Source organism: Danio rerio, chromosome 3, assembly GCF_049306965.1.
Source record: "Danio rerio strain Tuebingen ecotype United States chromosome 3, GRCz12tu, whole genome shotgun sequence".
NCBI lineage: Eukaryota > Metazoa > Chordata > Actinopteri > Cypriniformes > Danionidae > Danio > Danio rerio.
The window spans coordinates 5,820,001-5,846,780 of record NC_133178.1 but is presented as its reverse complement, the minus strand read 5'-3'; the positions used below and the strand labels follow the sequence as shown (position 1 = coordinate 5,846,780).

Below are 26,780 nucleotides of genomic sequence, written 5' to 3'. Positions count from 1 at the left end.
CCATACACTTTTTATATACTTTTATAAGCTAACTAAAAATCACTACATTTTCTCATCCGTTTCTTTCAGCTGTATTTTGACTTCATCATTAAACTTCTTCACATGGTTATATGTGAAAGAAAATCTGTTTTCTTAAACTCTCTTATTATGTTTTAATTCTTTTATCAGATTAGAACTATTAATTTTTACCCGATGACGTGAGTTAAATTTTTCATGTTTCAATTTCTTCTTTACCCATAAATATTTTTTTCTGTTACCAACCTTTTCTAGTTTTTAATATGCCATCTTAATTTAGATTATTCAACATTATATTTTGCTTTTAGTAAATCTTTACTTCAATAATAAATTCCATCAAAATTTATAATTTAAATTACTTCTTCAGTTACCAATAGTTGTTTCTTCTTCTTTAGTCACCCCCATACATTGTACTTCCTCCTATATCCTGTTCCTGCCCTGTATCAGTAAACCTATGAAAATTTGCAAAAATAGTTAAATATAATTTCAACATTTTACATTTAGAGATTCATTGTATATTTTCCTTTAAGTCTTTTTCTTAGTTATTATTTTCATAAAACCTTAATAAATTCTGTCTCTTTCATATTACCAGTCATCATATGGTCTCAAATGGTTCTTGACAGCACCCTGCCTCTTACTTTACCCACAAGTTCTTTTTTTTCTGAGTGTCTGATCTCCAGACATAATTAGCAGTTTGCTGTGGTCTGGTTTGGAGGAGCCCACATTTCTGAGGCAGACCACTGATCTTTCACAGTGCCCCTCAATACTCGGATGCTCTAGGCCTTTCAAGCATCACTGCTCCACTCCACAACCATGCCCAGTCTTCCGCGACAAAATTCCTGGCTTAGGTCGCTCCCGGTGGCCAACGAGAGTCTTACCCGTCTTTGGAATAATGTCTCATGGAGACCAGTTACTGCTCTTCTCCACTGCCACCTTCTTCTCAGTTTTCCTTCAGAACTTGGTATCTCTGATGTTAGGGAAACATGCACTCAAGAACCATGTGAGCCATTGAGACCACATTCTAGAGTCTAACCAATGAGACAGGTTTTATTAAGTTTAAAATCAATTTGACCCCCAATAATAGCTTTAAGTAAAGTTTGACATCTTCACTCCCATCCACTCAGCACTATGGTCTGCTTAGTCTGCAGGCAAAGCTGTAGGGCACTACGATGGTGGAGACTAAAAAACAAGACACAGTTGGGTTATTATTCATAAAACACAAATTATGACATGGCCTACCCTGTGGTATAATTGTTCAACATTACTGCTATATCTCATGGTTCATATTAGGCATTGACCCCACATATTTGTTTAATATGTTTTTTTTTTTATATCTGAAATAAAATGTTTAATTATCAATTTCTTTCTTGGTGTTTATCATTTTTAAATTTAGAAAAATTGAACTCACTTCATCTTGTTCATCCACATCCACTAAGTGTCCATGATTTTTCTTTGACCCTAGATGATGGCTTAGATAGTCTTATGCAGCTGACTTTCATAGATGAAAACAGCCAGTGTAAGCCATAACAAATTTTTTATTTTTTTTCAATCATTATTATTACTAATATTATTTTTCTATTTAGTTTTTGCACCTAAACTCAATCTTGTCCTCTCACATCAAATCTCAGTTCCTCAAAGTGTTACTTCCCCAAAGTGTTACAAGTCCAACTATTTTTCTAGTTTCTATCTCATCTGTTTAATGTCTCTGTCTTTCTCTCTCTCTATGTATATAATATTTTTCAAACATATTTCAATATATTTTTTAAACATTTCTTCTTCTTTTTTTTTATCAAACCATAACTTGGATTTCTTTAATTCTAAGCTTTTAAGTTTTTCTTATCCATATTTTTATTTTCCTTACATATTTGCTCATTAACTCGTCAGTTGATAAATTTTAAACTGTCACATTTTCTTCTAATTTTTCTCTTCATCGACCAGAGACTTTTGCCAATTTTATCTCTTTGCTGTTTAACAGCTCATCTCGAAGTCATTTTCCTCATTTTTCCTCTAATGTATTTAATCTAATGTTTCTTTAATAGCTGGTCTTTATGTTGTATTTTAATTTCTCTCTATCATTTCCTATTAGTATCATTTATTTATTTTTTCTTATTTCTCTAATTAACAAACTAAGTTTTAATCATCCTCCTTTATTTAGTAAATTAATTTCTTTATTAATATATTCATTCGTATAGCTTCAAGTTCCATTTCAACAAATATCACTATATTAAACATTTCTCATTGGTACTTTATTTTACTTGTCTTTTTTTATACCACATTGAAATAGATCTGTTTATTTAGTAACTGATACTATATCCCTAATTATTATATCACAGTCTATCATTATTTGATCAAAACAATTTTATATACTCTTTTCATATGATTTACTCCTTCTACCCCTAGTTCAACTGCTTCTTCCTCATGAAAAGGAGTGGCTCCTTTTTTCTGATTTCCTTTTTGTTGTCAGTCTGTCTAAGATTGTCTGCCTGAGCACTTCCTCTTTTTTCTCCCCTCATCTGTCTTTCTACAGCCGTTCCAACAAATGCCAAAATCCTGCCACATTACAAATTCCAACTAATTTTTCCATTTCTTACTACCACAACATCGTTATGGCCCCCTTTTGCTATGTTATTAACTTTTGTAAAACTCAAATTCTCTGTTTCTCAAAATTGTAACCAATTTTACTGTTCAATCATTGCTCTACTCACATATTTTACACAATTTTCACATTTAAGCTTCTCATATATTGTTTCTCATTACTTTACCACATTTTTCTTCTTAGTTCCAATCATTTACCACTTGTCCCATTGAGTTTTTAATTTTGTCTGGGACATTTTCCATATTGCTCACATTCTTAATTGAATTACTTATGCATTTTTCACACCTCCACTTCCTCAAATTTACAGTGTTTTACACACACACTAATGAACTTCTGTATGTTGCATTTACTGCACATACACAATCAAAATATATATATTTATCCTCCTCAAACAATCAAATTTTCACCTGCAAACTTTTTGAACTTTCCCAATTACTGAACTTTCACAATTCTAAATGACATTTAATTGAATATCATATACGCTTATATACAGCCGGCTAAATATCTATACACTATGCTTTTTTCAACTGTTAGTCACTAACGCAGCAGACAAACATTTACATAAAATAAAATGCGTGCTCTACACAAGTCTCAATTTCTTTTTATATTTACATTCGCCTTCCACAGTTGAATTTCCTGTGTCTGTCTAATCGACCACACCTTAACAGAGTCGACTTTTCTCTGTATTTTCTACAGAGTCACACCTTTTCAGTGAAGCAAATCATCCACTCAGAGTCACAACCTCGGCGACTAAACTGTCCCTATTTTTTAGATTATTTACAATCTGACCCTATAGCTGTCTTTAACGCTTGGACCTACTAAAACGTTGGGATTTGCACCCGGACTGTTCGGGACCCCCCGTCGGTTCGTCCGCTGGACTCCCGCCCTTATAGTCCAAAAAATTCAGGTGATTCGTCAAACACCTGTCCAGGTAAAATCACAGTATTCAGTACTCGGTAGTCACCTGAATAATACACCCTAGGATGGTATTTTATTCAATTCCGTGTAAGAAGCACAGACCTCGTCTGATCTTTCCTTCTACCAAACAAGCAAAAACAGTCAAAGTGTATCAACTTATGTTCTGATTTACTTAGTGAATGCCATATGACGAAACCGTAATAATACCCGAAGCGACAGTTACCCCTGGCTGCCCCACAACTCTATATAACGACAGTTACCCCTGGCTGCCCCACAACTCTATACTAACGACAGTTACCCCTGGCTGCCCCACAACTCTATACTAACGACAGTTACCCCTGGCTGCCCCACAACTCTATACTCACGTATCCTAATATTTACAAACCGGTTAACACTTAAAGCAAATATACATTTAAATTCATCGAATTATTCAAATGCTTATACTTTTAACTACATCAATCCTACATATCACATGACATCATTTAATTTAGATTAGGCCAATTGCAGAAATTCGATTTAACAGGTTTTCTGCTTACCTTATTTTTTCGGCGCCGATGATGTCAATGCAATACGACAGATCAATAACTTCCTCTCCCCCTTTTCCACGTCGGAGGTCACCAAATTGTTGGAATATCTATCTCTATTCCATGCGTGTTCAAGAGAAAAGGTCTGGAGAGGTTTTTTCTTCAATGCCAAAAATCATAACAATTTATTAGATACAAATGAATAATTCGATGACAGAGCTCTGGGTTACATTACCCCAATGCAATACAAGAATTACATTCAAGAGGTTCGCAACTAACATTTATTTCCTGACTTCAGCATATATACACCACCGATCTTAACAGGTGGAGTTTTGGTGTAACGTCACTTGTCAGTCATTGTTCAGTCCTCCATTGGCCGCCCCTTTGGTATACTTCCTCTTTTTCTATGAATTCTCTGCCCAACAACAAAGTATACATCTTTCTGTGTTCTGTGTTCAGTTTTAACACCTCTATTCAGACAGGAAGTTTCTGCAGAGCTGAATTTAATTTTGGACCCGCATCTATCTACTTCTGCAAAAATGCTAATTAGTATGCACCGCACTCACCCACAACATTAGAAGTTCAGTTAATATATGACCCTTACATGACCAATACAAATAATTGTTTGATTAAAAGAAAAGAGACAAAAAATAATAAAAAATGGTTCCTATTATTCAATACCTAAAAATACAAACCCTGGAATTCAAGTCATTAAAATGCAAGAACTTGTTAATACGGTGTATTATTTTTTTCAGTTTGTGATATTCAACAAGCTTTTTAATTCAAGACTTTAGGCATTGATTTTGTTCCACATAGAACTTCCGTTTCAGTCGCCTATGGGAGAAATGACAAGGAATAATAAACGGCAAAAACGGTCAAACTACTTACTCTACAAACAAATGTTTGCATGACTATACAGACCAAGTAGAATAATATAGCAAGGAAATATCAGTTTACAACATCAAACAGCGAAACGAGCAGTTTTTAATGTCTAAAAATGAATGGAAGTAAATGAGACCGGAGGTCTCATGCCAAAAAGATTCAAATAGCAGCGCCCACTCGTCTGCGGAGAGTAAGGTCAATTGTACGGAGCGCGTCTGTCAGTCAGTGCTTATACATGCATTCACTGGTTCAGAGGTTGCAAAGTAAAAGGCGACGATCGACGCACAGAAATGTAAAGAAAGTGGGATAGAATGGTAAAATATGGGAGAATTTCGGCAAAAACGGGAGGGTTTACATGAGTGAAGTGAACAGGAAGTGTTTGTGGAGAAACAGTTTTGCGAGAGAACGCAAAACATCTTTGTGAGGGAACGCAAAACATATTTGCGAGATAACGCAAAACTTTGTGAGGGAACGCAAAACATCTTTGCGAGATAACGCAAAACATCTTTGCGAGGGAACGCAAAACAACTTTGCGAGAGAACGCAAGAACTATATATTTTCCTCCCACCCATTTTTTTCTTTCACCCATTTTTTTTTTTTCACCCAGCCAATTTTTTTCTCCTCCACTACGTCCCTTCCGGGGTTTCCGTATTTAAATGATCTTTAAACATGAAGAAATGCAAGATAACACTTACCTAAGTCTGTTACAAGTACATTTTCATCTTTGGGTGAACAACCCCTTTAACATTGATTTCGCTGAAACCGGTTTATATTTGGCGCCCTTTTTAACCGCCTTAGGTTGCTGTTGCCGTTATTGTCCTCTAGATGGCAGCAGCATATCACATGACGTTAACCACGTGATCTTGCGAACGCTCATAAACAAAGCACCGCTGGGAAAGAGTCATTCAAGAAAATCACCGTCAGGAACAAGTTAGAAACTTTTCCCTCAGCAGATGCAGCTTTATTCAGAGCAGGACACGTGTTACAGGTCAGCTATTCATTTATTTATTTATTATATGGTTGAACCAGTCGATAGATAGATAGATAGATAGATAGATAGATAGATAGATAGATAGATAGATAGATAGATAGATAGATAGATAGATAGATAGATAGATAGATAGATAGATAGATAGATAGATGTTTCTTTGCTCACAAAAGCTGATTATTTGAACAAAATATTACAATATATGTTATTTCGATTTAAACTCATTGTTTTTGTGTGATTTTAGTTTTAATTGTTTATCCCTGTGATCAAAGCAGAAGTTTTCAGCATCCTTCAGTGAACCAAAATCCTTCAGAAATTAATCTTGTATGCTGAATTGATGATCAAAAAACATTTTATTATTCCAACTGTGTTGCTAACGTGATTATAGTACTGTTTCCGAAGATATGCTTTTTTCTTCTTTAATACTTTTCCTCCATGAAGAATTGTTAAATGATAACTAGTCAAAACAATGACATGTTTTGTTTAAATGTGCTGTTACTTTGAATAATTTTAAAGCCATTAAATACGTATTTATTTATACTTGCCTGAAAATTAGCTTTTCTAAATTTTAACATTTATTGTCTACCTTTTTCAACTAAATGCTGCTTTTGTGAGCAGAAGAGACCTCAAAAATAGTAACAGATCTCTGTTTATAATGTGCTAAACAATATCAATGTAGTTTCTTGTGTGCAATATAACATACATAATATCTTGTATACAAATGTTGCTTCATGCTGTACACGTAAAATAACGTTTAGCCTCTGTCTTCTTGAGTATTTATACTCATTTTGTGGACTAAGTTGTTCATAGTCTACAGAAACACAGAAACTCGTTCTCTGCAGTAGTCAACATTTGAAGTGGATCAATAAAGTTCATCAGAGTTGCTCTAAGACAACAACAGGATGAAAGTTTCTGATCCACTTTAAGTGTTGACTAGTGTTGATCTCCTCATTTACTCTGTCTCACACTGATGGTCTAATGGTGAGAACGGCCATAAATATTCATGACAAAGACCCTCCTATGCATAATGTCTGTCTGACCAAATGGAAACCAGTGTATCTTTAAATGTGAAGGAGTCAAAAGGGTGATTTTTCACATCATTTTGTGGCAAAAACTCACACTATTAGTTATCTTAATCTCAATATATACATTTTGGATCCTGTTTTAAGTCTTCTTGCAATCACTTTAAGGAATTAAGCTGTAAACATTTTCAGTATTAGGTCATTCAGGTCTGTTTTACTTTTAATATTTTTTTCAAAGTGGCTAGGTAATTGAAGGTATCTATAAAAAATTGATTTATCCAAGTTATAATCTTTTTTTCAAAGTCTTTCAAAAGGCCTTTCTCTGTGAGTGAGTAGAACGTCAATATTCCTGTAGAAATCCAGGATTTAAGTCTATAGTCCATTTTATTTGGTTTGGATTCAGGGTCATAAGAACACCATTGAATTATTTGTAGTTTATCATTTAGTTTATATTCTTCTTTGAGACTGTTCCAAATTTTTAATTGGGCTTTAGTCCATAAATTTTGCGTTTTTTTTTCTGTGAATACCCCAGTCAAAAGTTTACACGCATTTCCTTGGTATTTTTTAGCTTTGCTTTTAAACTGTATAACTTTGGTCAAATGTTTTGGGTACCCTTCCACAAGCTTCTCACAATAGTTTGCAGGAATTTTGGCCCATTCCTTCGGACAGAAATGGTGTAACGGAGTCAGATTTGTAGTCTGTCTTGCTCGCACAAGCTTTTTCAGCTCTGCCCACAAATGTTCTTAAGGATTGAGATCAGGGCTTTGTGATGGCCACTCCAAAACATTCACTCTGTTGTCCTTAAAGCAAATGTTAACTAATTTGGCAGTATGCTCCGGGTCATGGTCTGTTTGGAAGAGCCATTTGTGCCAAGTTTTAATTTCCTGGCTGATGTCTCGAGATGTTGCTTCAGTATTTCTACATGATGTTCTTTCTTCATGATGCCATCTATGCTGTGAAGTGGACCAGTCCCTCCTGCAGCAAAACAGCCCCACAACATGATGCTGCCGCCCCCATACTTCACAGTTGGGATGGTGTTCCTAAACATGTAAGCTTTCCTCTTTGTCCTCCAAATGTAACTCTGGTCATTATGGCCAAACAGTTCAATCTCAGTTCCATCAGACCACAGGACATGTCTCCAAACATATGTCTTTTTCCCAGTGTCATTTAGCAAATTGTAATCTGGATTTTTTGTTGATTCTCGTTGTTGATTTTCCCATGTTGTCACACAAGGAAGCAGTGTGTTTGAGGTTTTCCTTAAATACTATTCTGCAGTTGTGCCTCTAATTATCTCAAATGTTGTCAATTAGCCAATCAGAAACTTCCAAATCATTGACATCATCATCTGAGCTTTTTCAGAGGCAGAATCTTATTGTATGTACACTTGACTTTCAAGAAAAGTTATAACAATTTCTCAAAGAATATCTCTCATTATTCTGCTATTAAGCACAACAAAAACACGTTTGATAATCCTAACTTGCCTAAAAGAAAAAAGTTAAAGTTTAGTCATATTAACATCTGACTTTTTTTAATGGTTATGTGCCTTTCATACAGTGTATGTAAACTTCTGGTTTCAACTGTAAGTGATTTATTTTTTATAAATTGTTAAAATATTGATGTCCAGAGACTGTTGTGTACGCCATGATTTTATATAAACCTTACTGTAATGTGTGATGTGACTAAAAAGTGGTCACAAATGAATTTTTTACTCATTTCAAATTAGTGGACCCGGAATCAGTATTTCATACGTCACGACTTAGCAAGCGGATTTAGTCAAGTCAGGCTTACTAATGTTGAATTCGGTTTCATAAATCAAATCTAAGTTAGTTTAAGTTTGGAAAAACTTGGGAGACCTGGGAAGCTGGGAAATTAACCTGGTCAAGGGCAAACTCATTGTCTTAGTTAATGCTTATTCAACGTACCATAACTGTCAGAAATTTGATGCCATTTTATTTTGCCTAACGGCTCAATAAATTAAATAAATTTTTTAAAGTGATAAGTTCATTTTAATGTAATTATGATTTCTGTATGTAACGCCCAAATCACACAGAGAAACATGTCAGTGCACATTACCAAACACGCTTCTCCTTACACGCTTCTGTAACTGAGCAAACTAAACTCATGAAGAAAGCTGACAGTTACAGCTGCTAAGACCGAGTGGAGTAATCCAGGCGCATGCCATCAGGCCGGCAGTTGTCCACTATTTTAACATGAAGGTGTTTTCCCATGGGGGGTGGGAAGCACAAGTGTTAGGTGAGTAAAAGCAGCAAATTGTGAGCAGTTTTAAGAGCAGATAAAGGCAAACTTAAGGCCCTGTTAGTGTTTACACTAATGTGTTTTAGTTTGAAAACGTATACGTTTTGCTACGGTTACACCATTTGTCCACACTACGCCGGAGTTCTCGAGCGCCAAAAACCTGAGTGTTTCATTCTGAAACGCTGCTGCTCTGTCTCAGTGTGGATGTGGGAAAACGGAGCTTTTGAAAACGGAGGCGGGACTGCTGACATTCGCCTCTCTGATTGGGGCTTTTGTGTCATTGTGTATCCTTCCCTTATTTGTCAAGCCCCCATTACATGATTATAACACATGGCTTTAACGCGACCGAGAGACAGTAGACCAGCCTTCACTGTAAACAACAACACGGACACAGAAATGGGAGGGTTGTTTGCACTATTGTCTGTTTTAGGCGCCATTGTGCAGTTATTCATGTTACGTTTAGTAACAACTCGACCTCGTCGTCTGTCCACAAAAATACCTTTCTTGCTTTCTTTGCCATCGTGTTCATTGTTCAACCAACATTTGTTGACTAACAATAACCAAACCCTAGACACTAGAACGCGCATGCCTAGAGTGCGCGAATGGTCACGTTATATACGTTTTTGGTGGTAGTGTGGACGGAGATATGTTCAGAAAAGCTTGGTGAAACGCTAGTGTGGAAGCAGATTGTTTTTGATCTAAAACACCGTTTTAAAACTAAAACGCACTAGTGAAAATGGGACCTCATTGTGAAGTGGAGATTTCTATGGAGAAAAAAGGGGTGGAAGAGATTTCATGTATGGGAAGTACACTGAAAAAAACGACTCATGGGATTTACTACATTTTTTAAAGGGTCACGAAACACCAAAACACATTTTTTGAGCTGTTGACAGTCAAATATGTGTCCCACACTGCTAAAAACACTATTAGGACACCTATATTTCACTAAAAAGTGTAAATTGGTTGTTTATGTTATTTCAAGCAAATTCGTACTTCCGGTTTGAAACTAATTTTTGCAGCTGCGTCACGGTCATGACATAATAGCGTGTATTCCAGCGTGCAGACTGGACGTCTGTGCCAGAGTGTGTCTTATTACGTCTTACAGCCTGCTGCATTAATGCAGGAGTAAAGCTTGGTTCAAACCAATCAGCACGCTCTATTGTGCAACTTCATTAATATTCATTACTGTCACAGTGTTTAGACGACACTCACACCACGTTGTATTGACAAAACAAGCGTGAAGTGTTGCTTTTATAGTTTGCTGCAGTTAAGTTTCGTTTTCATTTTCTCTCTGTGAGAGCTCAGAGTCACGTGTGGATTAACAGTGTACGCGACGCTCGACAACAATAACTTACGTGTCTAAGGAGGAACATTGTTTACCTGAGAGCTGTTCTCATCTGCAAACGCTGAGATCCGGATTCGCTTGTAGTCTTCTCTTAATAAAGACGCGGCTCTAGTTGCTGGTGATTGTCCTGTCTCTACAGATTTGGTAAGTGAGCGACCAGTGCTCTTTGTTTATTCAGTTTGTTCGTATCGAACTAAGTTAACCATTGCACCGAGTGTAAACATGTTAGCACCACAACCAAACTTTAACCTTGTGTATGATTTTCGCCGCATTTAGTGACCGGAATAACACACACGGCTTTCTGACGCTACCTGCCGTGTGCATCTAAGTTTCCGGGAAATGCGGAGGTTTTTTTTCTCTCATTCGCCGTGCGGTATCAAGCATTGCATGAAAAATACACGCTTAGAGCAGATCCTCGAATCAAATATCTCGTTTGTCGCAAGGGACATGGATGAATTCCCTGAATGAAAGAGCCAAACTGCAGTTAAAGTCCACCATTTAATAATTTGGCAAATAATTAGAGTACAGACGTCCATGTAGGTTAAACACCATCACTTTCTACTGTGTGTGTGTGTGTGTGTGTGTGTGTGTGTGTGTGTGTGTGTGTGTGTGTATATTTTGACTCTGAAACTCACGCATGCCAAAATAGACACTCTCATCACCCTCCCACTATAGTTCCTCCGACACTCCCCCCTAAACAGAGCTGGACACGCCCACACGTAGAGGTGTGAAAACACCCTGCTGAAACGAGAGGGTTTCATGGCCCTTTAAGGTAAGCGGTTGTAATATATTTATTTGTGCAGAATTTAAACAAACAAATTAAGTTGAATATTACTAAATTTGATTTGTTTAAATTCAGCCCATAACAATAATAAATCTCCCGATTTGCACACAGCATTGCACAGTGCCGACATGTGATTGAAAGCAGCTAATTGCGAGCAGTTTTAGGAGCAAAGTTCATCCGTACTCTACAGATTCTGCCACTTGTGCATGCATAGCTCATGTTGCCATTATTCTAAACATTATATATTAATAATAAGCAATAAAGTGCTTATGGGGACATCACAGTGGCTCAGTGGTTAGCACTCACAGCAAGAAGGTCGCTGGTCTGAGCCTTGGCTGGGTTAGCTGGCATTTCTGTGAGGAGTTTGCATGTTCTCCCTGTGTTGGCGTGGGTTTCCTCCAGGTGCTCCGGTTTCCCCCACAGTCCAAACACATGCGCTATAGGTGAATTAAGTAAATAAAATTGCCTATAGAGTGTGTGAGTGCGAGTATGTGTGGGTGTTTCCCATTACTGGGTTGCGCATGGAAGGGGATTCTCAAAACATTTGCTAGAGTAGCTGGCATTTATTCTGCTGTGGCAGTCAAAGGAAAATGACGAAATGAACATGCTTATGATAAACCACTGTGAGTTTACCAGACAGCGCTGTGTGACACACGTGTATGTGAAAGAGTGCTCTAGAGCGTCAGATTTCGGTACCACACCAGTTGTCTATCGTTTCAAAGAGTATCTTGCGTAGAAGTATTTTGAGTGTTCAGAATACTTCTGCTTTTAGCTGCGTTATTGTTTCAGCCTTTAGATGTTAGTGACTTTTTTTTTTGGTCTGTTTCTGGGACAAAAGCAGCTTCATGCATATTGAAGTTTTAAATAAAAGTAAAACCGTCAACAAAAGGTTGACCCCTTTCATGTTTACAGATACAAGCACAGCCGTTGAGAAAATCAGGAAAAGTGTCCTAATAAACTGAAATATTCGATCCTCGTTTATGGCGCTGTTTGCATTGCACTTTCAGAGGTTTGACAATGAAAGTGAAACACCTGATTAGGGTAAAAGCTAAGAAACAATTGGTTTTACAGAACTTGTTTTTAGCAAACATCCATAATATGCATCACAAGTCAACACTTTATTTTTCTTTAAATAAAGTGCAATTTGCATTCAAAACGCATTAAATACAATGCAAATGTGGCAAAACCAATAACATTTGTACATTTCTGTACAAAACACAACAAAAGGTAGGTCAATAGTATCTGGATTCAGCTATTATGATGCTTTCTGAGATTGCTTATCTCAGAGATGCATCATCAGACACAATGCACCAGGGCTGTGTGATTAATCGAAATTGAATCGCAATCGTCATTTGAAAGGTTACGATTAGCTAACTGCAAGAGGCTGCGATATGAAATATGTACAGTTGAAGTCAGAATTATTAGCCCCCCTTTGAATTTTTCTTTCTTTAATATTTCCCAAATAATGTTTAACAGAGCAAGTAAATTTTCACATTATGTCTGATAATATTTTTTCTTCTGGAGAAAGTCTTATTTGTTTTATTTAGACTAAAATAAAAGCAGTTTTAACTTTTTTATGTACCATTTTAAGGACAAAATTAAAAAACATTTCCAATAGTCTACAGAACAAACCAAAGATGTCTGTAGTTTTGCAGTCCTTTACCCTGCCGGTCCTATGCCACCCAACCTGCTGTGTTTGTCGCTAGAGCACCTTTAGAGGTCAGAGGAGTGAGGTTTACCTGCACAGCACTTACTAGCTGGCCTTCGTTACACTCACCCCCCTAAACCTCACTCCTATCCAGGTCACAGCACCAATGTAACCCCACCGGTCCTACGCCACCCAACCCGCTCCGAACTGGTATCGAACCGGCCTCTTTCCGCATGGGAGTTGGTTGCTCTACCAAGGAGGCTAAAGACCATAGCCTCTAGCGTCTGTCTCTAGGGCACCTTTAGAGATCAGAGGAGTGAGGTTTTACCTGCACAGCACTTACTAGCTGGCCTCCGTTACACTTATATATGTATTTTGTGGGGACTGTCGTTTAAAATGTCCATGTTTCGTTTCATAGTGGCGTTTCACATTTTCACTCTTTACAACTCCAATTGTCTCATTACAAATCAAGCAGAATGGCTTTGTGCTGACTTGTGGCAAAATAAACAGGTACTTATCTGTCCATTCAACTTTGAATGCTCTGTTCTCCCTATTAAGTTTACTTTTCCTTGAGACCGACATCTTCATGCATTCAAATGATTGCAAATGAGGCGCGTGCGCGATTAGCCCGCTTGATCACGTAAAGCCTTGTACGATCACTGAATGTCAACAGAGTCACGCAGGAAAACTTTGAATATTTTGCCTTTGATTTTATTTTGGTCAAATAACTAATCAGTTAACTTACAAGGTTTATGCATTTGTCAATGAAGGAAGTCCACAATTTGAATCCTTTACGCATGCTCTTGCAATATGAAACGGAGTCTGGTCTGGATTAAATACCCTCAGGGTCCAGACTTTGAGAAGCCCTGGTGTAGGGCCTTCTTTTGCAGCCAAGACAGCATCAGTTCATCTTGGGGATGAGCATAACAAGTCCTTCACAGTGGCCAGGGGGATTTTGAGTCATTCTAGCAGAATAGTGGCCAGGCCACTATATGATGCTGGTAGAGGAATATGTTACCTGACTCGCTCCTCCAAAACCCCCCAAAGTGGCTTAAAATTATTTAGATCTGCTGATTGTTTAAAAAGATTTATATTTGCTAAAACCATGAAAAAATGCATTTAAGTGAAGTTTCACAAACTAATTTCGAGAGGAGCACGTGATATGATTGACCTCTGCTGGTCTCTCATCTGCAATCATTAGTAAGCCAATCAGATTAATCCAAACTCGCTATAAGTAGCCTAGCAAAAAAAATACTCCCTTCATTTTCCGAAGAAACCCCCCATCCACCCCTTCTCCCCCTCTTTTCCTTCATCACAGGGAGCTCTCAAGAACCACCTGACCCCTTACATGCTCTATCGACCAGGCAGGAGCCCTGGGCTCAATTATCTCCGAGCTCAGGGTTCTCTCCCGGGACAACATGCCAAACCTGCTAATAGCGTCAAGCAGTATCTTAGGGCCTACTTACACTATGCCATCCGTACCGTGCCCAGGCCCGTTTCCCGGATCGTTTGAGAAGTGTGAGTGCGCTGAATCGCGCTCAAGCACGGTTTACTTGGCCAGCCCTGGCCCGGTTGGAAGAGGTGTGCCTGAGCGCGGTACACTTGGGCTTTGGCGCGGTACGCTTGTGTGTGAGTGCAAAATGCGCCAAAGCCCGAAAGCGAGACGTGACATTTAAGGGACTGTTTGATATGGATTTATTAATCATTCTTACTGTTTAGTGAACGCAAACTGCCGTCGTTTATTAAAGACGCAAACCCCTCACTGCACGCCAGCTGCGCGCCTTCAGCAGACCTCCTCATTCCTGCAGCATGAGAGCTTAATGATTGTTTATGAGCGGCAAAAGTGGCGTATCTGTTTGGCGAAATATCTGACTGCGTGTCCCCGCATCCCTAAGGACTGTTTGGCGAAATATTTGACTGCATGTCAAACAACTGAAACGATATAACTAGAGAAATCTCCACTGTGCTACTGAGCGAGAGCGTATGGCAAGCCGTTTTAGCATTTAAACCTTGTTCTGACTATCCATAAATATATTTAGAGATATCTAATTATATTTTTACTAGTCATAATTATAATTCGACTAGTCAGAATGACAATTAGAGATATCTGCAATTACAATTGTACTAGTACGAAATCAGATTGGAGATATCTGCAAATATATTATGACTAGTCATATTCCTCCATTGACTTCCATTGAAAAATATTTACAGATATCTCTGAGTTTTGACTCGTCAAAAATCCAATTCAAGATATCTACAACTGTAATTCGACTATTAGTAAATTAATTTGAGATCTTCAAATATTTTTGTAAATATGTCTAAATATGATGAATTAAAGACATCTCCAAATGTATTATGACTAGTAAAAACTCAGAGATATCTCTAATTACAATTGTCACTAGTCAAAACTCATTTTGAGATATCTGCAAATATTTTTCAATGGAAGTCAATGGAGGAATATGACTAGTCATAATATATTTGGAGATATCTCCAATCTGATTTCGTACTAGTACAATTGTAATTGCAGATATCTCTAATTGTCATTCTGACTAGTCGAATTATAATTATGACTAGTCAAAATATAATTAGAGATATCTCTAAATATATTTAGGGAGTCAGAACAAAGATTTAAATGCTTAAAAGGCTTGCCATAGAGAGCGCTTCTGAACAGCCCAGCAGCGATGACGTAAGTGTGCCGAGGCCCAATATGGTGTGAGCGCGGGCCGTCGGGGGAGACGGGAGGGGGGACAAGCGTGCTTTGGCCCGGTTCGAGGCAACTGTACCTAGTGTGAGTACGGCCTAAGTGTGAACTCTTGAAATGGATGAGTGGAGGGCCATGAATCTGCCATTATATGTCTTTGAAAACAGGTGGTATGTTAAGGCAAGGGGTCCTAAAAGAGGGTTTGGGAATACAATGCAGAACCATCTGTGTAAATACAGCCAGAAAAGCATGAAATGTGTTCAACAAATTGTCATGTATGTTTGATAAGACACACTATATGGGAGAGAAATCCCCAGTCCAGTTTAGATGTTGAGACGTAAACAGAAATCATAATTGCAAAATTTGAACTGTATGTGGAAAACAGTGATGAATACATTAGATCTGTACAATTTTATAAGGGCCAAAAAGAAGAGGGAGGGGGTTAAATTGGGGTCATAAAGGAGTAGGAGCTTGGAGCTGTGAAAACACAAAGGTGGGAAGGAAGAAGGGTACAGCAACTTTAAGGGACATCAGATTGTCCTGGGGAGAGACTGAAGATAGGTTTACTCTGGACGTCTCTGCATTATTATAATTCCCAATACAGTCTATTCTTCTGACATTCATAGCCTCCAGACTGAGTTTGATTAGGCCGGAAAACCATGACACAGTGATGTCCAAGGCATGGGAGATGTCCAAATTGCATTTTCATGTTCATTAAACTACTCCATCACTATGTGTATTGGGGCATTATCATCTTGATACACTGCACCGCCTTCAAGATACAATGTTTGCACCATTGGGTGCACATGGTCTTCCAGAATGGTTTGGTAATCCATGGCAGCGACCCAGCGCCCATCTAGCACAAGTATTGGGCTTTGGGAATCCCATGATATTAAAGCCCAAATTATCACTGATCCATCCCCATGATCGACTGCTGCATGCCTAAAGTGTCTTCTTTGAGGCTTCTCCACACTGTAACTCTCCCAGATGTGGGAAAGACAGTGAAGGCGTGCTTATCAGAGAACAATTTGTTTCACACTGTCCACAGCCCAAGAGTTTCGCTGCTGGTACCATTGAAACTGCTGTTTGGCATTGGCACGAGTGACCAAAAGTTTGGCTATAGCAGCCAGCCATATATATTCACCCTGTGGAGCTCCTGATGAACAGTTTTGGTGGAAACAGGAGACTTGAGGTCCACATTTAACTCCACAGTGAGTTGGGCAGCTGTGTGTTTTTTTTTTTTTTTGGATACAATCTGGGTTGGCACCCAGAAATCTCTTTCAGACAGCTTCCTCTTGCATCTCCAATTACTCCTGTTGGATATGGTTTGTCTTTCTCGGTTATGGGTCTCAAACTCTATTCCTGGAGGGCCACAGCTCTGCACAATTTTTCTTCAACCCTAATCAAACACAGCTGATCCAACTAATCAAGGTGTTCAAGACTACTAGAGACTAATAAGTAGGTGTGAGTTGGAGCTAAAATCTGCAGAGCTGTGGCCCTCCAGGAATTAAGTTTGAGACCACAGTTCTTGGTGGTATGCTGACATTAGCCTGGATGCCGTGGCTATTGATACATCACAAAGACTTGCTGTCTTGTTCACAGATGCACCAATAAGACCCAAACCAGCAATTTGTCCTCATTTAAAGTCTGATATGTCACCCAAATCGTTGTGTGCATTGCAATATTTTAAGCAAATCTGTGCTAATTAAAACTTCTTCACACTCGGTTCTTACTGGTGGAATGTGCAATCAATAAAGATTGGCCTCCAAGCTGGTCAAAATTAGCCATGAAATTTCCCACCCTAAATTGTCCAGAGTTTCAGTTCAATGTCCAACTCCTGTACATTACCACGGCAACAACTCGTATGTATTCCAAAGAGTTCTGTTATCACTGGAAACTGAAACCTAGCTCGGCTTCTTGCGGCTGAGGTGTTTTACCACCTTAGTATAAAAACAATTAATAAACCTTTATGTGAGGGTTTAGCCATTCAGTTGTGGTTTTGTTGCATTAACTAATGTATGATTCACCAATCAGACGATTCCTTACCCACTATAAAGAGCCAGGGTTTCTAACTACAGTCATCTTGAATTTGAAGAATGTCCCTCCTACTCCTCCACCTTTCCCTTTATAGCACGGCACGGTGGCCCAGAGATTAACACTGTTGCCTCACAGCAAGAAAGTCACCGGTTCTAGTCCTTAGACAGGCCGGCTGCCGTTTCTGTGCGAAGTTAGCATCTTCTTCCTGTGCTTGCGTGTGTTTCCCCTGGGTTCTCCAATTTCCTCCCACATTCCAAAAACATGCACCATAAGGGATTTGATCAATCTAAATTTAGCACTTCAGTCAAACTCTCATCCAGCAGCACATCTCTTTATACCATTAATCTTCTGTCGTCAGCTCGGAGTTCTTGAGACCTACCAGAGCTCAGAGCTCCCCTCTTGCCTTGCAGACAGGAGGGAGCCCAGGGCTCAAGGACAGCATGCCAAACTCTTGCAAAAGTCTTTAAATCCTGTCTTCTTGTTTTTATTTCAGGCCTAATGGAGAAGACAAGCCAACCTGTGAAAAAGAGAGGAAAAACTCGCTCCAAAGGGAAAGGAAAATCACTGAAGAAAAAAGAGAAACGCTCAGATTTCACCTGCGCTCAGTGTGGAAAGAGTCTGTCATGCAAAAAAACTCTGAATTATCACATGAGGATCCACACAGGAGAGAAACCATACACATGTTCTCAGTGTGGGGAGAGTTTCAGATACTTAACATCTCTTAATAAACACAAGAGGACCCACACGGGAGAGACACCATTCACCTGCACTCAGTGTGGCTTGAGTCTGAATTGCAAACAGAGTCTGGAGATGCACATGAGGATCCACACTGGAGAGAAACCGTTCACATGTTCTCAGTGTGGGAAGAGTTTCAGTCAAGCCTCATCCCGTAATAGACACATGATCATCCACAATGGAGAGAAAACACACGAATGTGACCAATGTGGGAAAGCCTTTTTGAGGGCTTCAGAACTGAAGATTCACCTTAGAGTTCATACAAAGGAGAAATCCTATTCATGCTCTGTGTGTGGAAAGACTTTTAAACACCTCCACACTTTAAGAGTTCATGAGAAGACCTACACTGGAGTGAGAGAGTTCATGTGCTTTGAGTGTGAGAAAACCTTTATTACAGCTATAGCCTTAAAACTGCACAAGAGGACTCACACTGAAGAGAAACCTTACCAGTGTGAACACTGTGACAAGAGTTTTAGACTGCCAAACACCTTGAAAGCGCATGAGAGAATTCACACTGGAGAGAAACCTTACATGTGTTCATACTGTGACAAGAGATTCAGTCGGTTAGATTCACTGAAGTCACATGAGAAGGTTCACACTGGAGAGAAACCTTACAAGTGTTTACTATGTGGGAAGAGCTTCAGTTGGTTACTGAGCCTGAAAATGCATGAGAAGATTCACTCTGAAGAGAAACCTCACAAGTGTGCAAACTGTGGAAAGAGATTCAGACAACTACGAAGCCTGAAAATTCATTAAAGGATTCACACTGGAGAGAAACCCTACAAGTGTTCACACTGCGACAAGACATTCAGTTACTTAGAAAGCTTGAAATTACATGAGAGGATTCACACTGGAGAGAAATCTTACATGTGTTTCCAGTGCAAGAAGACATTCGGTAGGTTAGGACAACTGAAAAGACATGAGATGATTCACACAGGAGAGAAACCGTACAATTGTTCACACTGCGACAAGAGATTCAGTCGATCAGAAAACCTGAAAAAACATGCGGCGATTCACACTGGAGAGAAAACTAACTAGTGTTCACATTGCAACATGATTCAGTCAGCTACGAACCCTGCACAAACACAAGTGCAAGTATTTGCAGCTTAAGACTACTCAAACTACCCAAATGGCAAACATTTACCTAGACCAGGGGTCACCAAACTTGTTCCTGGAGGGCCGGTGTCCTGCAGATTTTAGCTCCAACCCTAATCAAACAGACCTGAACAGCTAATCAAGGTCTCATATGCATACTTGAAACACTCAGGCAGGTGTGTTGAAGAAAGTTGGAGTTAAACCCTGCAAAGACACCGGCCTTCCAGGACTGAGATTGGTGACCCCTGACTTAGACAGTCAAGCTGGGCGAATAATCGAAAAGTAATTGAAATCGACAATCAGAACCTGTAATCAATTTTTTTTCCAGGTCAATTTTTCAGTAATTTTCTCTACTGCGTATGGAGTCATGTGACACTGCTCTGTTAAGGCTGATTTATACTTCTGCATCGAACCCTCAGGTATGAGTGGAAGCTGTGCCATATATGCCTCGAGACGGCGTATTTGTTATTAAAATAAAATGATTATTGAAAATGATACTTTCTACTTTCGAAAACGTTGATAATTTATTTTGTTTCCAAAAGTGACTTGGTTTTACGCAATTTGTGTTTCAATTCCAGTTGTTCAACATTGATGTTCAATATGTAATCATAAATAGAAGATAGTGTGTCCTCCTTCAATTATTTTAGGCCATCTCCACACTAGTGCGTTTTCATTTGAAAACGCATGTCTTTGTCTCCGTTTTGCCCTTCCGTCCACACTGAGACGTGTTTTTAGGAAACAAAAACGTATCTTTTTGAAAACGCTTTCCAAAGTGGATAAATTTGAAAACGCTGTTTTCGTGTCGTAGTGTAGACTGTGAAAACGGAGTCTTTCGAAAACGATGATGCGTTTTTTTGTCATGTAACAGTCATGTTACTAATTCGTTTACTTTAATTTCATTGTGGTTATGAGTTTAGTGATGTCGTCCTTACTGTGAGGGTAAGCAGCGTCATCAGCAGGATACTGTTCTTTAAAGTGGTCCAGTATATCGGCGTATTTGTTTTGGCATGTCTCCCAGTCTACATTTTCACTCTCTTTTGCAATTTTGTATTAATGTGTTACTCGACGCAGCAACTCCACTTCATTGTCAGTCCATTTAAAAAACTCTGTGCTTTTCCTTGACATTTAGCCGAAAGTTTCAAAGAGCCGGAAAGAAAATAAACGTCGGGCGGAAATGACGCGTGCCGAATCGTCTTATGTTTCACGCATGCGCATTACAGGGTGAAAGCATTTGTAGTCGTTTCAGTGTGGATGACAAAGTTTTGGAAAACGGATAGAAACGACAGTGTGGACGTAAAGCGTTTTTAGAGGAAAACTCCGTTTTCAAATTTATCCGGATTAGTGTAGACATGGCCTTAGAATCAAGTGATACACCCTTCATTTAAAAATCTCTCACTTGTAATATGTTTACTGTACAAAACATGTCAGTGAACTATGAGGGCAAAAAAAATAATCGTTCATTAATCATTACTGCGTTAAAACATTCATTAATCATTATCGAGTTTAATCGAGATTTTGATTTCAGGCCAAAACGCCCAGCCCTACTAGACCGCCCGTCAAATACAGATTTTTTTGGGACCACACTCCGAATGAAGAGCTATGAGAAATTTTCCAGCAAGGAGATTTTTTTCCCATTGATGAAGATTGTAAACCAGCATCTGTTTTATCACATTCTCAACAGCGTTTCACGTTTATGGTCATGCTCTTCAAAGTAATGTTTCTAAAAAGATTGTTAAATTTCGCTAACTATAATCCTTTAAGGCTCCTACACACCAAGACGTTTTTAGTTTGCGTTTATCAGCATCGTTTTACAAGACGTTTTTCAGTGTTCAAACCTAATCGCTTTTCACTGGCGTCGAGCAGAAGAGTATGCTAAATCACTCTTTTGACGTTAGATGGCTCTGCACAACTATAAGCTTCTGACACCCGCTTATAACACAGAAGAAGTGGAGGAGCGGAAGTTCACACGCTTGTTGCTAAATTTACTGGTGACTCGAACAAGCATATATGGTTCAAGCAGCAGCTCCTGCTCTAGTGATGAAGAAATGAATATTGTTCACAGTGCAATACGCAGCTCCACGTTCATATCGCCTCTGGGCATCTTCTTCAATGTGCGCTCGCATTGACATTTTTGCGACTGAGCGCCTCCAAGTGCTGTTTACTGTAACTTCAGCAGCTCCGTGCACGTGAACAAAAGTGCCGATCTGATTGGTGGAGAAGGTTTTGACGCCGCTCATCGAAACAAAAAAAATGAGCATGAGGCGTTTTTTTTTTTAATGACGCTTTTGCGCCTGGCGTTTTGCGTGTTGGTGTGCACAATCACATTGACGCCCTTTATTTAGTTACGAGGCGTTAAACGTCGACGGAAAACGCGAGCAAAAAACGTGTCTCGGTGTGCACGGGCCTTTAGTCCCACCTAGGGTTGTCACGATACTGGAATTTGGTACCAATCGATACTGAAGGTTTTAAAATGTCCCTTTCCTGCTAACATGCTCAACAGAAATGACTGCGATTGGCCGTGAAGGTCATCAGTTCAAATTATTATTATTATTATTATTATTATTATTATTATACATCTTTACTTCACATTCTCTTGAAACAGCCATACATGCGCTTATAACCTACCGGTTAGACTATTGCAACTCTTTGCTCTCCTACAGTTTTTTTTTTATTTATTTATTTTTTTTTTTACAACAGATTTTAAACAAAGAGCCAGAGTTATGGACATGTCGCTCCAATTTTGAGGTCTCTCCATTGGCTATCGACGAGACAAAGAATCAAATTTGAAATCCTTCTGTTTGTGTATAAAGCCTTACATGGACAATACCATTTCCAATGAGTTAATTTGTTTTATACAGTAATGCAGAATGTATAAGCGTTCATTTTATTATTCATTATTTCCGTTGTTTTGTTGCAGACCACACACAAAATAATGTTCGCATTTTGCTATGTTTATTGATGATGGTTGGATGGATGTAAATTGTGGTCAGAATAAAGCATCAAAGACACAAAGCTGCCTCTCTCAGTCTACAGTCAGGCTACGTCCACACTAAAGCCTGGTTTATACTTCTGCGTCAAGTGACCGGCGCAACTCACGGCGCAGGCAACGCGCGTGGCTGTGCATTTATACTTCTGCGCGCTGTCTCCGTTGGTCTGCATTAACACTTCCGAAACGCTAGTGGGCAGTGAGGTGTAAATGTTCCTCTGTGTCGAGTTTCTTCGCTTCTGTTTTGCTATTCTGAACACTTCCTGGATGTACAAGTGACTCAAACTCGCTCATTTTGAGGCAGGAACCGGCAGACGTGCAACAACTTTAACCATGAGGTAAACACAGAACAAAACTTTCCATCCGGAGCTCCTTCACGGGACTCCACACTTGTAAACAATCGCGCCATTCGCGCGGCTTTCGGTCCCGCCCAGACTCGTCGGCGCTAGCAAGCTGACCAATCACAGAGCTTGCGCTACGCGTTGTTGCGACGTGTGGTTACAATTTTTGAGAGTTGCACGTCAGTGACGGCGATGGCCACGGCGAAGGGCTATGCGTCAGCGCCGTAGCATACGCCGGTGTTTGACGCAGAAGTATAAATCAGCCTTAATCCTTATAATTAGTAAAATGGGGAGAAAAATATGCTTATTTAAATAAAAATGTATTAGCTTGGACATGGTCTACTAACTAGCTCCTTATCCACCAAAATCCCAGACCCCCCCCCCCCCCCCAAAAATTTTTTAACCATAATGTTTTTTTTCACAACAGTTTTTTTTTATTATTATCATTTCAATGCATACTCCCAGGGCCGTTTATATTGTAAGCTGAGAAAATATGATATATATATTTCCTTCTATGCTAATGAAGGACTACTGAGACATTCCAAGCATGGAGAGTGTGTTAATGTACTTCTCCCCCACTTCATCTCCTGAACTTTGTTCTCATGTAAAGCTGGTTTTGGGGGTTGGTTTTCACTCATGTTTGACAATGCTCTGCTCAGGGTATAATAGGGAAAGGTAACTGTTGAGCTGGGAGAATGGCTTTTACTCTGCTTCTCCCGCACACAGGTGCATAGCCTCATATGCTAACAAAGGCAGCTTCACTGTCTTTATTGCTCAGCAGTGCATATGTTACAGCTAATTTCTTTATACAGTATGTTAGTTTGTGTCATTCTACTGTCTGTATATGTAAACATGTAACTTAATAAACATCTTTGCCTTAAGCTTTGAGATTCTTTCTCTTTATCAGTGATGATAACAACTGTAATGGAGTCAGATTAATTACAAAGGAGTCAGAAAAATAATGGATTTAAACACGCCATCCTTCAACTGCTTTCTGTTTCCGATTATTGGTTCAGAATAGCAGCGTAAACTTCAAGCCTTACAATATCAAAGTTGATGTTTAGCCTCACCATGTTGGTGTTTCGGAACATCTAGTTTTTATGAGGTGGGTCATTAGCCCAACATCCTTACTTCACATTCTCTTGAAACTGCCATTCATTTTGCTTCCGGTTCTGATCACATTATGGATTTTTAGTCACGGATCAGACCGTTTTTTTTAAGTCAAAAAGTGGAGGAGACAAAAGTAGCTTTCCACTTAGTAGAATTAATTGAGCGTAGTGGACGTGAGGGGCAATAATACACCAGGAGCTCCCTCAAATACTGGACAGCTGAGCCGTTCAAGGCTTTCAACTAGATACATTCAGCTGCTTTCACCAGAACAGCCTCCTGTCACCCTTGCAACTTTCGGTGAGTGACCCCTGCTACACAATGGATATATATAGAAATACCAAAGAGTTGGAACAGTGCCATCTGCTTTATGGCTTACGCCACACATTTTTGTCAAAGCCTAGGTCAGGGATGGACAAACTTGATCCTGGGGGGGGTGGGGGGGGGTCAGTGTCCAGTTTTTCTCCAACCCTAATCAAACACACCTGCCCGTAGCTTTCTAGTGATATTGAAGACACTGATTAGCCTGTTCAGGTGTATTTGATTAGTGTTGGAGTAAAACTTTGCAGGGAAAACCAACCCTTGAGGATTGTATACGATGTATTACATAAATTATACTACTGTACATAAATAAAATGGGAACGAAAGTCAGCTTTTTATAGATCCCTGCCCATGTTGGAATAGAAGGAAATGAAGAGATCAAATAGCAAAAGAAGCATTAAAAGAGCCAAGTATTAACTTTAAGTTCAGCTTAAGTAAAGCAGAAGTGAAAGGGTTGATTGCATCCGAGATAAAGAGGAGGTGGCAGAACACATGGGACAAAGAGGAGAAGGGAAGACATTTATATGGAATTCAAAGGAATGTGGGTATGGAAAGGATTTGCATAATGAACAGGAAAGAATATGTTACAATAACAAGATTACGAATAGGTCTCTGCTTTAAATCAATGCTTATTTAAATTTGGAAAGCATGAAAACGGTAACTGAAAGATGTGCTCTCCCTGAAACTGTATGTCGTGTGTTCATGGAATGTACAAAAATAAGTAATCAGCGCAAATCATTTTCTGAAGGATTAAAAGAGTTAAACCGTCAATTTCTGCTTAAAAGATATTCTACAATGAAGAGATAAAAAGGTAAATATTGATGTTTTTAGATATTTGAAACACATTGATTTAATGGATAGACTATAGGAGGTTTCCCTTATGTGTGTGTGTGTGTGTGTGTGTGTGTGTTTTTGTTTTGTTTATGTATTTAAAAATATATTTATTTATAATATATGTATATGTATTTATAAATGTGTGTGTGTGTGTGTGTGTGTATGTATATATATATATATATATATATATATATATATATATATATATATATATATATATATATATATATATATTTTTTTTTTTTTTTTTTTTTTTTAATATTAAATACATGTAGTATTCATTACTAATTCCTCAATATTTCCAATAATGTTGCTCTCCGGAAAATGCACCTTAAAGTTGGTTTGCCAAACGCCAGATAAAACTCCAGAAGAAGACGAAGACCCTTAAGGATCAAGTTTGTCCATCCCCAGCCTAGGTGCAGTTAGCCAAAAGATAACTTCTGTGGAACTTCTGGAGAAGTGGGTGCATGGTTTGGGTAATGTAACGGCAACCTCATACAAGCTCTTTTCAGCCTTGGATCCTGGTGGTGAGTGTATTCTGGACAAAACAAAATGAAAACCACTGTCAGACCTGACAGATGCTAGAACCACTTAAAACAAACCACTTACTATTTCTCCTGACTGAAAACCCGCATTTCTTCTGAACCTACAGGCAGCCAATCGGCTTTCTCAGAACTAGCTACAGGCAGCCAATCGGCTTTCGCTGATCAACTTGCAGGCAAATATCCCGCCCACGCGCTTATTCTGAGGCGGAGATCGGAGAGAGCAGAACTTTGCTGTTTGAGGATTAATAGGATTAAATCCTCTTCTGTTGCGGGTGTTGTTCGTCTGTTCAGAGTAAGTGTATGATATCTGACCATAGTAGCGTTCGCAGACTTGCGGGAATTATCTTGCGGTGTGAACCGCTTTAACATATGTGCTCAATGCTAATATACTCTCTTGTTTTTAGCTCGATGCTACGCTGTAAACACTCTTGTAATGTCTTACTCACGGGTTATCTGAACACCTTTCATTTGTGTCTCCATCTAATTCATTCACTAAGAGGTAGTTTAATGCTGATTATATTGAATATTGACTGTTTAACTGAACATATGCTTGTGTAAACTCTTGAAGAGACGCAAACGCTTTATTTTGCAGTAAAACAGAATTTGGGATTAGTATAATAATATAAAACACTTAATTCATTAAAATATTGAGAGATAAATGTAAGCAATCAGAGACATGATCACGCTGCACACATGAGATGTAGAATCGGCCACTCAAGACTTACACACACATTTATTGAACAGGGGAGAAACACCTATTTGTAGCTTGTTTAAGAATATTTTAATGATAAAACATTTTAATAGCTTGCATTTTTGAATTGTGTTCCTGTGAATATAGCCAATGCGGCTAATATGGCATTTAAATATCAACTTATAAATATGAGCAAACAGAATGTGTTAGAAGTTAGACAAAATGTGAGTGTTTTTAATGTTGACAGATTTGTCCCTCCTCCTCCAGTGAAGCTCCTCCTCCTTCAGTTCAGCTATAAACACAGGAATATTCCCATCAGGATCAAGTGAAGAGTTTACTGAAGGACAGTGAGAACATGAGTGATCCAGAACCCTGCAGAATTAAACATGAAGATGCTGAACAACAAATA

General features: G+C 38.8%; 2 protein-coding genes and 1 long non-coding RNA gene across 11 annotated transcripts in view; 2 read left to right on the top strand and 1 right to left on the bottom strand.

Moving 5' to 3' along the window:
- The window catches only part of LOC141381123 (uncharacterized), a 41,534-nt gene extending 35,766 nt beyond the window's left edge, over positions 1-5,768 (bottom strand). The window contains exon 1 of the long non-coding RNA XR_012400793.1: positions 5,631-5,768. This is a non-coding gene — a long non-coding RNA (uncharacterized lncRNA). The remainder of the gene's footprint in view (positions 1-5,630) is intronic.
- Positions 1-22,558, top strand: part of LOC101884089 (uncharacterized) — a 34,870-nt gene extending 12,312 nt beyond the window's left edge. Inside the window, exons 1-2 of one of the 3 annotated variants that reach the window (XM_021473952.3) lie at positions 5,839-5,923; positions 18,210-22,558. In XM_021473952.3, coding sequence (XP_021329627.2) covers positions 18,215-19,207 — 993 coding nt within the window. In that variant the 5' untranslated portion in view covers positions 5,839-5,923; positions 18,210-18,214 and the 3' untranslated portion in view covers positions 19,208-22,558. Of the gene's footprint in view, positions 1-5,838; positions 5,924-7,774; positions 7,994-18,209 lie in introns of those variants that run through there. The other 2 variants (XM_073944094.1, XM_073944093.1) reach the window with 2 other exon arrangements.
- Positions 5,839-26,780, top strand: part of wu:fb44c10 — a 78,819-nt gene continuing 57,877 nt past the window's right edge. For 2 of the 7 annotated variants that reach the window (XM_073944014.1, XM_073944013.1), the window contains exons 1-3: positions 5,839-5,923; positions 25,788-25,972; positions 26,639-26,780. The exon at positions 26,639-26,780 is cut by the window's right edge and continues 1 nt beyond it. In XM_073944014.1, coding sequence (XP_073800115.1) covers positions 26,727-26,780 — 54 coding nt within the window. In that variant the 5' untranslated portion in view covers positions 5,839-5,923; positions 25,788-25,972; positions 26,639-26,726. Of the gene's footprint in view, positions 5,924-25,787; positions 25,973-26,618 lie in introns of those variants that run through there. The other 5 variants (XM_073944016.1, XM_073944002.1, XM_073943989.1 and 2 more) reach the window with 3 other exon arrangements.